We start from the raw sequence: 13,968 nt of genomic DNA, 5'->3' as shown, positions 1-13,968 counted from the left end.
TGATTTCCTAAATTTAAGAGATTGGAGTAAAATTTTCTATGGTGCCAGGAGTGGCTTTAGTCAAAATTAAGCAGTTTGTAATAAAGTTCATTAAAATGGCTAAATAATAGATGCCCTTACAGAACAAATGGGAAAATTTTCCTCCTGTTTTGCAAAAGTATATTGCAACAGAAAAGTGATTGTCATACCCATGAAGTAGTAAAACTGCTCAAGAGGTTCATGGATTTGGATAAAAGGACCCGAAATGTTCTTTTTCATCAGTGTCTGCTTTTTTGTGTGTGGGGAAGGGTGAGGAGGCATTGGAGCCTTTTAATTCGGTTTTGCCATAGAAATGGCTTTTCTAAGAAAAGACATGAAGGTATCCTACTCGAAGAATTATTTAGACTCTCAAAGAATCCCCGAGAACACATCCATTTTCTGGGGCTGAGAACTGTAGGGTTTGGAGTTTCTTTGTGAGCCTTCATTTAATTCTGTGTTGAGCCATCCATTGTGATGGGAATTTAGAACACAAGGTGGCACAATGGAACCTTACTCTCCACATGAAGAGAGGCAGTGGTGAGTTGAGCTGAGCCTGCCAGCTCACTAATAAATTACGGAGCAGCCCAAGGATCGCGAGCTGTGAAGTGTCACAGCAGCAGTGATGGCGATCAAAAGGCCAAGTCACCCCTCCCCTTCCTCACATCAGCTCTTCCTGCATCCCTCCGGATACAAATTTACTTCATAAGCTCTACACATTCACACATTTATTCAAAAGACACTTATTGAACTGGAGATCAGATACTGGTCTAGGGCTGAGGACTACCCCTAGAATAAGACCAGGTCCCCAAAATAGAGATAATAAACAAGTCAATGATAACAATAAACAATAAACAAATAGAATAATTTTAGAGAGTCATCAGTCTATGAAAACAAATAGGGCTGTGTGAATAAAGTGACAAGAAAGGTCACTTCAGATCTGCTGATGGGCTGTATCCTTTGATGACTTCCTTGAAGAAGTAACATTTGAAGAGCTCCCTGAGTGAGGAGAAGCCACCCACACAGTGACCTATAGGCACAATGCTCCTGGCAGAGGGTACAGCCAGTGGAAATGTCCAGAGGAACAAGAGATTAGCCCGGAAGGGGAAAGAACCAGCCTGGCTGGAGCAAATGGGCAAGGAGAAGAGTAGTAGGAAATAAAATTAGAGAGGTAGGCAGGGTCAGATCAAGAAGGCCTTTGTGGGACAGAAAAAAAGAGTTTGTGTTTTATCAAAACTGTGTTGGGAAGTCACAGGGACTAGGAAGCCATATAATCTGATTTATGCTGTAGAAAGATGTCTCTGGCTACTGTGTAGATAATGCATTAAAGGGGATGAAGAATAAAGCAGAGACCCCAGGTTTTCGGCTCGTGCCGTCATTTAGGAAAGAAAAGGCGATAGAGACAGACAGAAGTGGATGGATTCAGAATACGTTCTGGAGACAGGTGGTAGGAGAAATAAAAAGCCTCAAGAAGGGCCTTATAGTTCAGGGCTTTGTTGTTCTGTAAGGATAAAATTTGGGATACTCTCCTGGATCTCTTTCTTGGTCCTGTGCCTAACTTATATTGCTAAAAATAGGCAGGGTAAGAATCATCCTAAAAGTCAGTAATCCTGAAATAAAGGATCCTGGCATGTATTATTTTAATCTAGAAACATCTCAGCACCAATTACTGTGTTAGGTTTCCCTTCAGGGCCAGTGACCTTAAACTAAAGGAACCCTGTTTAACACAGCATCCTGTTTTTCCAACCCAGAAAAGGAATCCTTATAGGTTTTTTCTTTCAATGAGCTATTTTGAGCTGTTGTTTCACATTCCCCTCTAGAAACCCTATGCAGCTAAAAGTCAAACTTTTGACTTTGGAGGAACTTGCCTTGGAGCTTCCAGGCCACAAGTATTCTTTCCCATCCCAGGGAGATCTCGATGAACTGTTGATAAGCTGAATGGACAACAGGGCCAACCTGTAAGCATTTGTACAGAAAGCAATACACATTCGAAATATACATGGCAGAAAAGCCAGGCTGTCAGTCTGGCAGCTGGGGCATCTTTCTCGGAGGTGGAAGCATATGTAGACTGAGGTGGGAACCTGTGCCTAAACACGCTAATCATAAATATTTCCAACCCACATAGAGTTAGAGTGCCTTCCTGGAACCATTTGAGAAACTGGCTTCATTCCACCTTTAAAAAGTTGATTTTGGTAGGAATTCTCTCGAGAAAAAAGACTGGCCTCGTGGTAGGTACATCATGACAAATTAGTGGTCTTTTAAAATTAACAATGCTTTTCCTTTACCCTTCTGGACAGAAGATGCTATAACTCACTCGACTTCCGACTCACTCCATCTTTTGCCTACTCTCAATTTTTTTTTCTAATTTTGTTATCAGGTAGTGTCAGATTATATTTACAAGCTAGATAAAGCTCCTACTCACTTTTGAAACTATTCCTTAGAGATTGGTGGCCAGCCAACCTGTTCAGTAGCTTTAAAGACTTGTTTTATTACCCCCAAATCAGAGACCCATCTTGTTATATTTTAGTATATGTCGCCTTGAATAGACAGTGATTTAAATTAGGTACTGTGACTTGGAGTGACGTATCAGAGACATGTGAAGAACTTGACTGACTATGCATAGACTTCCATACTATCTGTAGAAAGGAAACTCTTTTCCTAAATCTACATCTAAATTACAGGTTCAAGATTCCTGGACCCATGGACCTAGAGGTTGATATCCATGTATCCCGTGAAGCCGTATGCATAATTTTCTATGAATGCATTTAACGTGTACAAACACCGTTGTTTTATTTCCTTTTCCTTTATAATGCTCTATGATCCAAAATAAAGTAAGCACCTTTCAATGAGACTGTACAATTCAGTGTTTAAAAGGCACAGGCTTGGTTGGCATTAGGCCAAGCCTCCTCTCAGCTGCTCACCTGACTATGTGACCTTGGCCATGTTATATAATCATCAATATCTCAATTCACTCATCTTTAAAATAGAAATGATATTACTACTTAACTCAGACAGCAGTTATGAAGAATACATGTATGTCAAAGGCAAGCTCCCCATTCTTGCTAGTTATTTTTGCACTCAGCCTTTGCTTTTGAAGACCCATTTCTTTATTTTTTTAAATGAAAAGAGAAGCCAAGTTTTTGATTCTTCGAGGTGTATTTCACACATTTTTGAGAGTCAACAATAGGACTATCTATGTTATTTCACTGACACCTTTTCTAAAGTGACCATTTATCTCTCGGGAATTGCATGATGACAATTCATCCATCTTAGCTAGGTTTTTTAGCAGCCCAAAGTATTAATGACTTCATGTTTCTCCTCACCTGTGCCAGTTCAAGGCTTATGACTTTGAGATGAAAGGCTCTATAAACCATTAGCAGTCACCAGCCTTGCAAAACATTTATTTCTCTTCAGGACATATTTATTAGGCTATACGTACTAGGTAATTGAAGCAGACTTCTCCATACCTGTAAAGCTATACAAGTATATTCTTAATCTTCTTAACAAAATGCCAACTGACACAGCATTGGGAGTTACTTATTCCAGACATCTGAAGTCTAACCATCTCTAATTTATGATAGCCATAATATATAATGACCATTACGAGGTCCTCAAAGGAAAGAATGTCTTCATCTTTTTGGAGACATTGGGTCTGATGCTCCTGTTCTTAGCAGCTGGGATCATATTTACATTGAAAAATTATACCACAGGGTTGATGATGATATTTGGCCAGAGAAAGGAGAAAAAAGTCAAACATGTTTAAATAAGAACTATTTTTCATTTTGTATTATGGATTCAATTTCGTGATATATAGTGTTTGTAAGGTCCTTCGGTGAAAATGAACTCTAGTTTAAATTTGGCCTTGAGTTTATGCTGGCACACTGATTTAGCTTTAAAAAAAAAAACATAAAAAATGGTCATCATCATTATTTAATCAAGCATCAATCACCACACGTTGCTGCCAATCTCCCGACCACATGATTTGGTATCAGCCTTCCTTCAGTGTTCACCTCGTCCCTACTGAACCTTTTCCACACTGGATTAACTCTCTTTTCTTGTGCTTCCTTCTATTGTGGCATTTAGCACTAACCATACTGAATTATAACTGTTCCTCTGCCTCTTTTTCTTCTAAGACAGACTATGAGCTCGTCCAGGTCAGGGCCATGTCTGATTTACTTTTATCTCTAAGTAATGCTTCACTTGGCATATGGCAGAGCTCAGCAAATCTTGTATGGATGAATAGTCATGTGGTTGGTCCCTTCTCATGATTCAGATCTTAGCTCAAACACTGTCTCTTCAAGAAAGACGTGCTTGAACTGAACATCCAGTATAAAGTAGCCGTGCATCTCAGGCACAGCTTGTTCCACTATCCTGCTTCATTTTCTTCACCCAGGTTACCACTCTGAAATTGTTGGCTAAGTTGTTTATTCTCTATTTGCACACAGTACATGAGCACAGTGAAAACAGGCCTTTATAGGTCTTGTTCATTGCTTTATTTCATGCCAACTCCTGGCACATCATTGGCCCTTGCAGTTTGGTTAAATGAGAGTGAATTTTCCCCATTTTCCTTCCTGCCCTCAGTGGAAAAGTTAGGGCCGACTGTACTTATTTTATTTTTGGTTCTCTGGACTGTTCTTAAGTATTTTACTGGTAAGGCAAAGGCAGTTTAAATGTATTTCATGGTTTATATATTATGTATTAAACAAAACAAACAAAAAACTAGTTGGCAGAGATTGGTGCATATGGCTTTCTTTGCAAGGGTTACTGGCCATTAATATTGTCTAGAGCCACTGGTTTGCAGTCAAATAACAGTCAATTCTGAATTTCTGTGGAAATCAAAGGTTTTTCTCACTATTTTCATGTACCCCTCCACATAATGTACTTCATTGATCTCTTAGCATTTTGCTCTATCATCATACTATGCTCTCCCCTAATAAAAGTACTACCTATAAGATTCATTATTTTTCATGCAGCAGCATTTTCAGTAATAAATATTAGTGTTCTGGTATGTTCTTTAATGTAATTTATTTTCTCAAAAAATTTTTAAAGGTGCTCTTTAGATCTTCAAAGAAAGAAGACGGATAAACAAGCAATGAAACTTTTTCCTTTCTGCTCGATTCTTCTCATTGTTCCTTCTTCTTGCAAATACATTATTTTACATATGCTGCCCTTATTAGAGGCACAAACTTAGCTGATATGAATCTCACCCTAGGAATTGCATCTAACGTTCTAGTGATGTGCTTGGACAAGGATGATTTAATCTGAGAATCATAGGCCCCAATAGAATGGGCTTCTCAAGGTTTCAGAGACTGCTTGAAATTATATGCAAAATTGTGTATTTCTGTGCAGCTTTGCTTGAGAGAGGCTCTAACAGCTTTTTATCTCATTTTCAATCAAGGCCATGGACCAGTAATTTAGTAGCACAGACATTTGAGTAAAAACGTCAGTTACTGAGTCAAGGAAAAGCTACAACAAACACCAGTTATTTTTTTTTTAACCCAGCACTGCACTAAAGGCAGTGAGTACATACCATTGCCCAAGCACACTCAGTACGGCTGCAATATTCAATGTTTAGCTGTTTGTGATTCTAGCTGTATCATATGTAAAATATAGAAAACTTGTAAAATACTGAAAAGAACATGAATCACCTGTTAATCCTAGCATTCAAAAATAATATTTTAATACATTTCCTTCTAGGCTTCAGGTGTATGATGTATGCATGTGATATATATGTATATCTATTTTTTAACAATGAATTTACATTCTATGGCAGTTTTTGTCCTGGTTTTCATGTCTTATATCACAACCATTTTCCCACAACACTCAATATTCTTCATTGTACTCATTTTTAATGGATTCATAACTTTTCATTTTACTGATATAACAATCTGTTTGCTCAGTCCTCTGTTCATGGAAATACATAGTTTCCAACTTTATCTTTTTTAAATAATCCTGTGTTAAATATCTTTTTATATAAATCTTTGAGACACACTGATTATTTCCTTAATGTAAACTCCGAATGATGAATTTACTGAGTTAAAGTCAGCTATAATTTTGGGGTCCTGCATTTAGCAACTATGTATTGATAGACCGTAGAATAAGATAGAAGGTTAGTGGGGTCTGAGATGCAAATGTGTCCATCTTATCCTCTTTGGTACATAATACTAGCCCCTAACCAAGTTCTCACAGTCTTCTGCTTTCTGTGGCTTTTCAGTGGTCTCCACAAACCCATAAACCCATCCATTTCACTCTCTCTCTCTCTCTCTCTCTCTCTCTCTGTATATAACAGTTCCCTGCTCTTTGCACATTACATTACCTGATTCAGCTCCAGTACAGTTTTTAATGCAACATTTGCTGTGCAAAACTCTAATTATCCTGTGTGTTCAATGATATGTCGATTAGCTACGTAGACATAGAGTTTATTAGAGTGCTGAAGAGGAAATCAAAATGACAAGGTACATTTTTGTAATTTATAGATCTGCTTTGCATATGACAGTGACTTTAGGATTCACTCTTTCAAAACCCTTTGCAGGATTTTTCTTGATTCTTTCAGTTAGTGAGGTTGGTTGACATTCTCACTTCCTTTAAACCTAGAGGAAATTAGGTTGAGGGAAGTCCCATCTCTTTCCCCAAAACTCAGGGGTTTTTTTTTTAAGTTTATTGGGGTAACATTGGTTAATACAATTATATAATTTTCAGGTGTACATTATAATTTGACATCTATATATTCTATTGTGTGATTACCACCCAGAATCCAGTTTCCTTCAGCTACCATATATTTGATCCCCTTTACCCACTTCACCCTCCCTCAACTCCCCTATATATGACTCCCTTTACTTTGTTTACCTCTTCTTTCCTCCCCCACCCCCTACCCTCTGGGAACCACTAGTCTATTGTCCATGTCCCTGAGTCTCTGTCTAGTTCATTTCTTGCTTTTAGGTTTATGTCCCACATATAAGTGATATCATGTGATTTTCAGCTTATTTCGCTTAGCATGATTATCTTGAGGTCCACCCAGGCTGTTGCAAATGGCAGTATTTCATCTCTTCTTATGGCTGAGTAATATTCCATTGTATATATGTACCACAGCTTCTTTGGCCAATCACCTATCATAGGACACTTTGGTTGCTTCCATGTTCTGGCCACTGTGAATAATGCTGCTGTGAACATCGGTGTGCAAATATCTTTTTGGATATGGGTTTTCAAGTCTTTGGGATAAATACCCAGTAGAGGAATTGCTGGATCATATAGTAGATCAATTCTTGGCTGAGCTATGCAGCATATTCTATATTTTCGTTTAGTCAACTGGACAAACACGAGTCTTAATCTCAAAAAGGTGCTTAAAGAAGCTCCATATCTATATAGTACTGGGAAAATGTGAGCAACTCTTGGAGGATGTAGAGGTCAGTGATGGCTCTAGAGATTTACGAGTGTAATAAAATATTCTAAGATTTACTGCATTTGTCTTAAAAAGGTAGTATAGAGTTTTGTTATTGTGGTATCTGTGTGTATAGGTATGTGTATCTTTATAAATAAATAAATAGCGTTTTTCATGTTATAGAAAATACTAAAATAGGTAATAAAATCATCCAAGATCCCAGGAGCCAAAGAACATGCTATTTTGGTGTATAACTTTCTAGTCTTTGTTTCCAAATGTATATATGCATTGTTATATTTTTACTTTTTTCATATAAGTTGTGTACAACCATTACAAAATTTTACCAAGAATAACATTTGTCATTTAGTTTTTTGAGAACATGGTCAATAGCATAGTTTATGGCCTTGATATTTAAAAGGAACGAGATTCCTCCTCCTCACATTTATCAGTCAGATCCCAGTCACTAGCAGTGAATTTGCCATTTGTTTTCTCCAAAGGGACACCTTTTTCATAGAAAACTTAAGAAATGTAGTTTTCAAGCTTTTCTCGCTTCTGTAGATCACACTTAGATTCACACTTTGAACGTACACTTACCCGTAAAAGTTTGCTGGGATTCCTTTGAAGTATCATTTGCCACTTTCTAAGCTCTCAGAGCAGATGATGGGATCCATGAACTCCTTCTGCCTCTTCCCAAAATTCCCCTTTCTTTCCCTGAAGGGAGCAGATGAGCCCATTAAGATAGGTGCTGTTTGTACCCATATGCCTCCTGTGTAATATGTGACACGATTTATACAACACAAGCTTCCTGCTGTACTGAGAACACAAAGTGTACATTTGTCCTAAGGAAAACCACTGTCGTGCTGTAAAGTGTGAGATTGTGCTGCTTCCTGTCGCCCAGCCAATATGGGATGGCCAGCAGTCAGCTCTAGCTAGACAAGAGCCACATCCTATGATTTCTAGGTCTTGGAGAAGTCTGCCAAATGGTGACTTTTTTTGAGTGTTTTCTATTACGTCTCCCAACTGTTTTCAATCTATCTGAATAGTTCTGGCAAAAATAAATTATAAATTGTAATTAGAAGCTTTGTTTCAGTTCATATTTTTTAGATTTTAGGAGTTAATGACTATATGGACCTAGAACAAAACTTTGTGTTTGTTTTTTAAAGCAGTCAAATGGAGTCTCTTGATTTTTTAATTTTTTAAATACTAATTCATGGCCACTTTTAGCTCCTGTAAAAGGTATGGCTTTTTAAAAAGAAACTTTACAACAACTAGCTAGTGAAAAGGAACAAATTCTTCTTTAAGTTAAAAAAAGAATTTTTTTTGTTTGTTTTTACTTGTAAAATACAACTTATGTCAATTGAGGTGGGACCACTGGAATGTTCCATGCACTTCGTCCTCAGAGGAAAGAAACCGTAACTGATTACTGCTATGTTTCAGATCGGTTGGTTTTGTACAATTCATGGGAGAACCATTAATTAATTAATGTTTACTTTTAAATATTTGATTGTCTTAGCAATCAAATGCTAAGAACACCATAAATGAATATGGTGTTCTTGGAAAAGAATTCTAGTTTGAAGCTAAATTCTGCCTAAACTGGTCCCTCCAACCCTCACCCTTCCTCGTCCCACCAGAAATATCCCAGTTTTTAATTTGGTTTGGACAGTCATGGAAGGTAAATACCATGCACGTGTTTGAGTGTGGTTGACACCTATCTCCTTCTGTACCTGCCACTCTGCAGCCTGCTGTTCTCACTCAACATCATGTTTTGGAGACCATCCATCCTGTTACCCACAGAGATAGCTTATTTCTTTTAACGTCTGCAAACCGCTTTATAGGTTGGCTGTGCCACAGTTTACTTACAACTTTTAGTCCTTTCCAGGTTTCTTTTGTACCAACAGTGCTGTGGTGAGCATCCTTTATAGGCACCTTCGAACGTGAGTGTTTCTCTATGACAGAGAAGGAAAAGTGTCCTGTATTTTATATATGAAAATCTTAAGATACAAAGAATTTAAGATGGCTGTAGTCTTATAAATGACCAGCAGAGTGTGGATTGAAGCCATTTTCCCTGACTCCTCTTATCTAGTTGGACATTCTTTACAAATTTTTGGAGAGAGTCGTAGGGATTCTGGGTAAAGCCAAGTCTAGTAAAAGCTAACTGTGGTGAAATCTCGTTCATTCTAGTTAACCAAGGTCAGTCCGAATTAGGGAAAAATTAAACTTTAAGATGTCATATATAATTTTGAAGTGTATACAGTGACCCGCACTAATATACCTTGATATAATTTCTTAAAGGAATCATATTAATGAACAAATAAAGGCATCTAATAATTATTTTTATGAATAATGACATATCTAAATTGTTCACGTTATTCTCATCCATAGTCATGGAAGATAAATGCCATTGTTGTTTCTCTACAATATTTGTTATATTTTAACATGCTAAGCAAATGCTATTCTCTAGTTAAAGATAACCAGAACCACTTCCTTCCTGAATGATATAAATTAGCAAAGGAAGATGAAAGGGGTGGACATTTGAAGGCCTACTCACCGCCAGGTATAAGGCTTTTAAATATTTTTGTCTGTTTAATTACCGTAACAATTTTTTAAAGTGAGTCTTATTCTCTCTTTTCATAAATTGAGAAACTGAGGCATAGAGGGCTCTAAAGCAACTCTCTGAAAGTTGCCTCTCTGAGTTTTCCTGACTCAGAAGAGTAATACTTTTTATACTGTATCATAGTTTCTTTAAATGTGGTCCTCAGACCCCCTGCATCAGAATCTCCTGGAATATTTCTTCATACTGCAGATTCCTGGGCCCCTGCCAGGTAAGGCCCAGGGGTTCTGTGTGTTTAACAAGCTGCCGGGTGTTCCTTAAGCACTCTGAAGTCTGAGAGCCACTCTGCCAGACCTTGGTGACCTTATTTTGGTGATGAGCCCTTCCAGAAGAGCGCTCCATGACTTTGAGGACCAGTGATCCCTCTCACGCCTCACTTACAGTGCTCCTCTGGGTGGCTCCCTCCTACTCACGCACTTCCGTTGCCTCATGTTACATGTACTGAACTTAGCATGGCTTATGGTTTGACAAGTCACTTCCAAAGAGTAAAAATCATCATGTCACATAGGGATCTTTTTTTTTTTAAAAAAAAAAAAAAAAGGTTGAAATTTCCCGTGCAGCATCATCGGATCCCAAGTGTACCTTTGGTGTCGAATATAGATGGAATCTGCATTTTGCATTCTAACCCTTGCTCAAACCAGAGAAATATAAAATGAGAGGGCAGCTTACAGAAATGATTACTTTTGCTTTAATTTTCATTTCTAGCCCTCCTTTGCTACACTCCCCTGGTGGTAGATTTCCCAGTCTGCCCCTAATCTCTTCTGACTTTTCTAGAAGTGAGATCAAAGGTCCCATCCAGCTCACTTCTTCCCACTCAAGACAGGGTTTCGGAAGAGCCAGACAGGTTCAATGACCACTTTGGACTCCCTTACCTTCCTTTTCCTCCCTTATTATTTCTTTCTCTCAGCTCTGTGAAATTTCTTTTTCACTCCCCAACCACCTTCTTTCTTTATTGAGGGGCTAATCCCAGCTGAGTCTTTTCCAGCGAACCAAATAGGAGTTTGCTTGAATGACTGACACACATGGTGAGGTGTGTCCAAGATCCAGAGGAGGTCTCAGACCAACTTGGATTTGTTCTGTGCTAGGAAAAGAGCATCTGTCTTTGTTCTGGTATTCAGCTCATCCAAATAAAGAAGGCATTTCCTCTCCTGAAAGGCAGAAAGAAAAGACAAAATAGAAAAAGGAAAAAAAAAATAGATTTTAACCATGTACTCCTCTGAAACTAAATATATGCCCCTTCCTCTGTCCTGATTGGTCCGCTTCAATTGACAAGTGATTGTGTTTAAAGGAAATATCCTGGACTTAATTGTAAGTTAAGTCTCTCTTAATCCAGAAGAGCATTTGAGATTCTGTCCAAGTGTTCAATTTCCCAGGCCGCTGAGGTCTGTGAATTTCTTTTCCCAGCCTCCAGGCTGCTGCAGTACAAGTCAGCATAGCTAATGCAGATAGATCTCCTGCCTCTCGCTCTCCTCCTCCCTCTGCTTTGATTCGATATGAACAGCCTGGTAACTCTGATGCTGGGGAGAAATCTGACATAACTCTGCAGATGGCTAGGTTGCCATGAAACACCTGGGGATTGTTCTTTAAGGAAAAGGTAACATTTATGTGCTAATGATTTCTTCCCCCCCTCCCCTCCTTGTTGCATTTTTTCCAGGGCTGCCGGTTCCCAAGAAGAGCCCAAAGTCGGTAAGGACTTGTCAGTTACTTGGTGCTGCTTTGGGGCTGTGGGAGGCGGTTGGCAGTGGGAGGGGATGCTGTCTGGCTTGACTTCACTAAATGTGTTTAAGAGTGGATGGAAGAGACAGAATCCAGGGTTCCTTCTGTTAAGTTCTGGGGATCTATTTGGTACAGAAGGTATTTGGGTTTGTCTTTGACTGTATAGTGATTTGTGGGCAGGCTGCAGGAGCCAGGATAAAGAATGCATGATTGGAATCTTCTCTATATAAATGCATTACAACTCTCATTCAAAAGAATGACTTTCTTAGATGTTTCAACTTAATAGAAATGCTATTATTTCTTTCGGGAGGAGGAAAAAAAAAATGTTCCACCTGCTTCCTGGGTAGCCTTGCTCTCAACTGGTGTTTCCAGACACTCACATGGGTAGATTCTCTCCTCCGAGCTTTCTTAAGCACTGGATGATGAATTATTTACAAAATTAAAAAGCCTGAGGTTCGAGTAAGAACTGCTCTGCCCTGTATATATGTCCATGCTCACATGGAATAATGTCCACTGCCCCAGCACTAAGAATAAGACATTTCCTTGCTGTGGAAATGTTCTTTGTTGTTTTGCTAGCTTTAGCAGCATTATGCTGCAGGTATAGGATTATTTAAAAAAAAAAAAATCAATGTTTTGCTGTCCTTTCTAACTGGTTTCCCTGAAGATGCATTACCTAGTTGACATGTTAGCTAATAGCTTAGAGGCTGTAGTATTTTGCTTGGTGGTGTGAGCTTCTGCTCTCAGAGCACTGACAACAAATTAAAATGCTACTTAAAAACTCAAAATCTGGAACTCCAATGCCTGAGAAATTGATCCGGGTAGAAGAGGCTTCCCAATTCATTAACATGAAGATAAAGAGGGGTGCTTCCATGTGGCTTAGAATATTTGGGGGAGGGAAATTTTGCAGCTTTCTGCCAGCGGGGAAAGGAGAACCTTTAAAACTTTGCAGCTCATGGCACTGCAGCCGAATTCTTTCCACCTATCTCCAAGCCTGGCAGCAAGAGGCAGAAGTTTATTAAGGAGATGAGAGAGGGAGCTTCTTCCTGCATTCTGAAGCCCCACTCCTAAGTTCTCCAAAGAGAAAAACCTGCAATAATTGATGTGATTCCAATGGCATAGTGCCATGGTGATTGAAACATGTGACTTCAGGGCTGCTTCCCTTGCCAGTTTGTGTTAAAGTCCAGGCAGAAAAAGTGCTGATAGGTGCCCACATTGGAACCACACAGATGCCAAAACCTGTGTGTGTGTGTGTGTGTGGGCGCGCGCGTGCGCGTGCATGTGTGCACATGCATCTCCCCATCCCTAGTTCATAGAAACCTATTCAGCCTTCAGAAAACAGAAGCAAATCTGGAAGATGTGTCACATGAGCTTGAGTTAACAGGACCCATCCTTTTCTCTCCCCCACCCCCAGCCATGCTGCATGATGCATGGACTTATTTTACACACCCCACATGGAATGGAGTCTTGGCAAGGAACGTACTGGGGGACATACAACAGTTTTGCACAGGCAACATGACATCGGGTAGCATGGTGTTTCTGTTTTGCATCCCATTTAAACTTACTGTGCTAGAGGATTTTTGTAGATTGATCTGCATCTCTTCTTCCCCAAAGTGTTTTGGAATTCCCTACTGAACTCGATGTGTATCAAACAGGTATAGCGCCTGCATTCACTAAGTCAGTTGGAAGAATTCCCTATGACAGTTTATTTTTGTAGAAGCCATGTCATTAGCAAGCAGCAAGCCAATTACTCAGGCTTCATTTCTAGAGAAAAAAAGCTCTCTTAACTGCTTTGCCCAAGTCTGCTGGCTCTTAATTACCACAAGCCAAGAGCTGGGATGTTATTGGGTTAGAGAAAAGCGAGCCCCCAGCTTGGTGCTTGTCCTTACCCGATTTCTGTGCCAGGACAGGGATGATGGTTTTCACAGCATTGCTGGCACACTCTGGCAGCTGCTGTTCAAAATTTGGGGGCTGTCAGCCAAGGGATGCTGTTTCTGGTGGAGCATTGCTAACATCTGTGATCAGTGGGAGCTCCTTATAGGTGAGTTGAAAGCTGTTTCCCTTTCCCGGTTTGAATTTTGATGATGTCCTGCCAGAGAGACAAATGATTATGGGATTTTTCTGGTGGGGTCTGAGGAAATCCTTGGGGAAGCTGCATGTCATGGTTCCAAAAGCCATTCACATGACAGACAGTGTCAGTGATGCAGGCTATGTAATGAAAGGCCTGTGTTGTGATACACTTACATTTACC

General features: G+C 39.3%; 1 protein-coding gene across 15 annotated transcripts in view; it reads left to right on the top strand.

Moving 5' to 3' along the window:
- Window positions 1-13,968, top strand: part of MAGI1 (membrane associated guanylate kinase, WW and PDZ domain containing 1) — a 570,532-nt gene that overhangs the window by 515,683 nt on the left and 40,881 nt on the right. For all 15 annotated transcript variants that reach the window (XM_011358470.2, XM_023529697.1, XM_023529692.1 and 12 more), the window contains one exon: window positions 11,659-11,690. In XM_011358470.2, the coding sequence (XP_011356772.1) occupies window positions 11,659-11,690 (32 nt within the window). The remainder of the gene's footprint in view (window positions 1-11,658; window positions 11,691-13,968) is intronic.

Source organism: Pteropus vampyrus, unplaced genomic scaffold (assembly GCF_000151845.1).
Source record: "Pteropus vampyrus isolate Shadow unplaced genomic scaffold, Pvam_2.0 Scaffold41, whole genome shotgun sequence".
Lineage (NCBI taxonomy): Eukaryota > Metazoa > Chordata > Mammalia > Chiroptera > Pteropodidae > Pteropus > Pteropus vampyrus.
The sequence above is the reverse complement of the archived record's forward strand: the minus strand, read 5'-3'. Positions and strand labels throughout refer to the sequence as shown.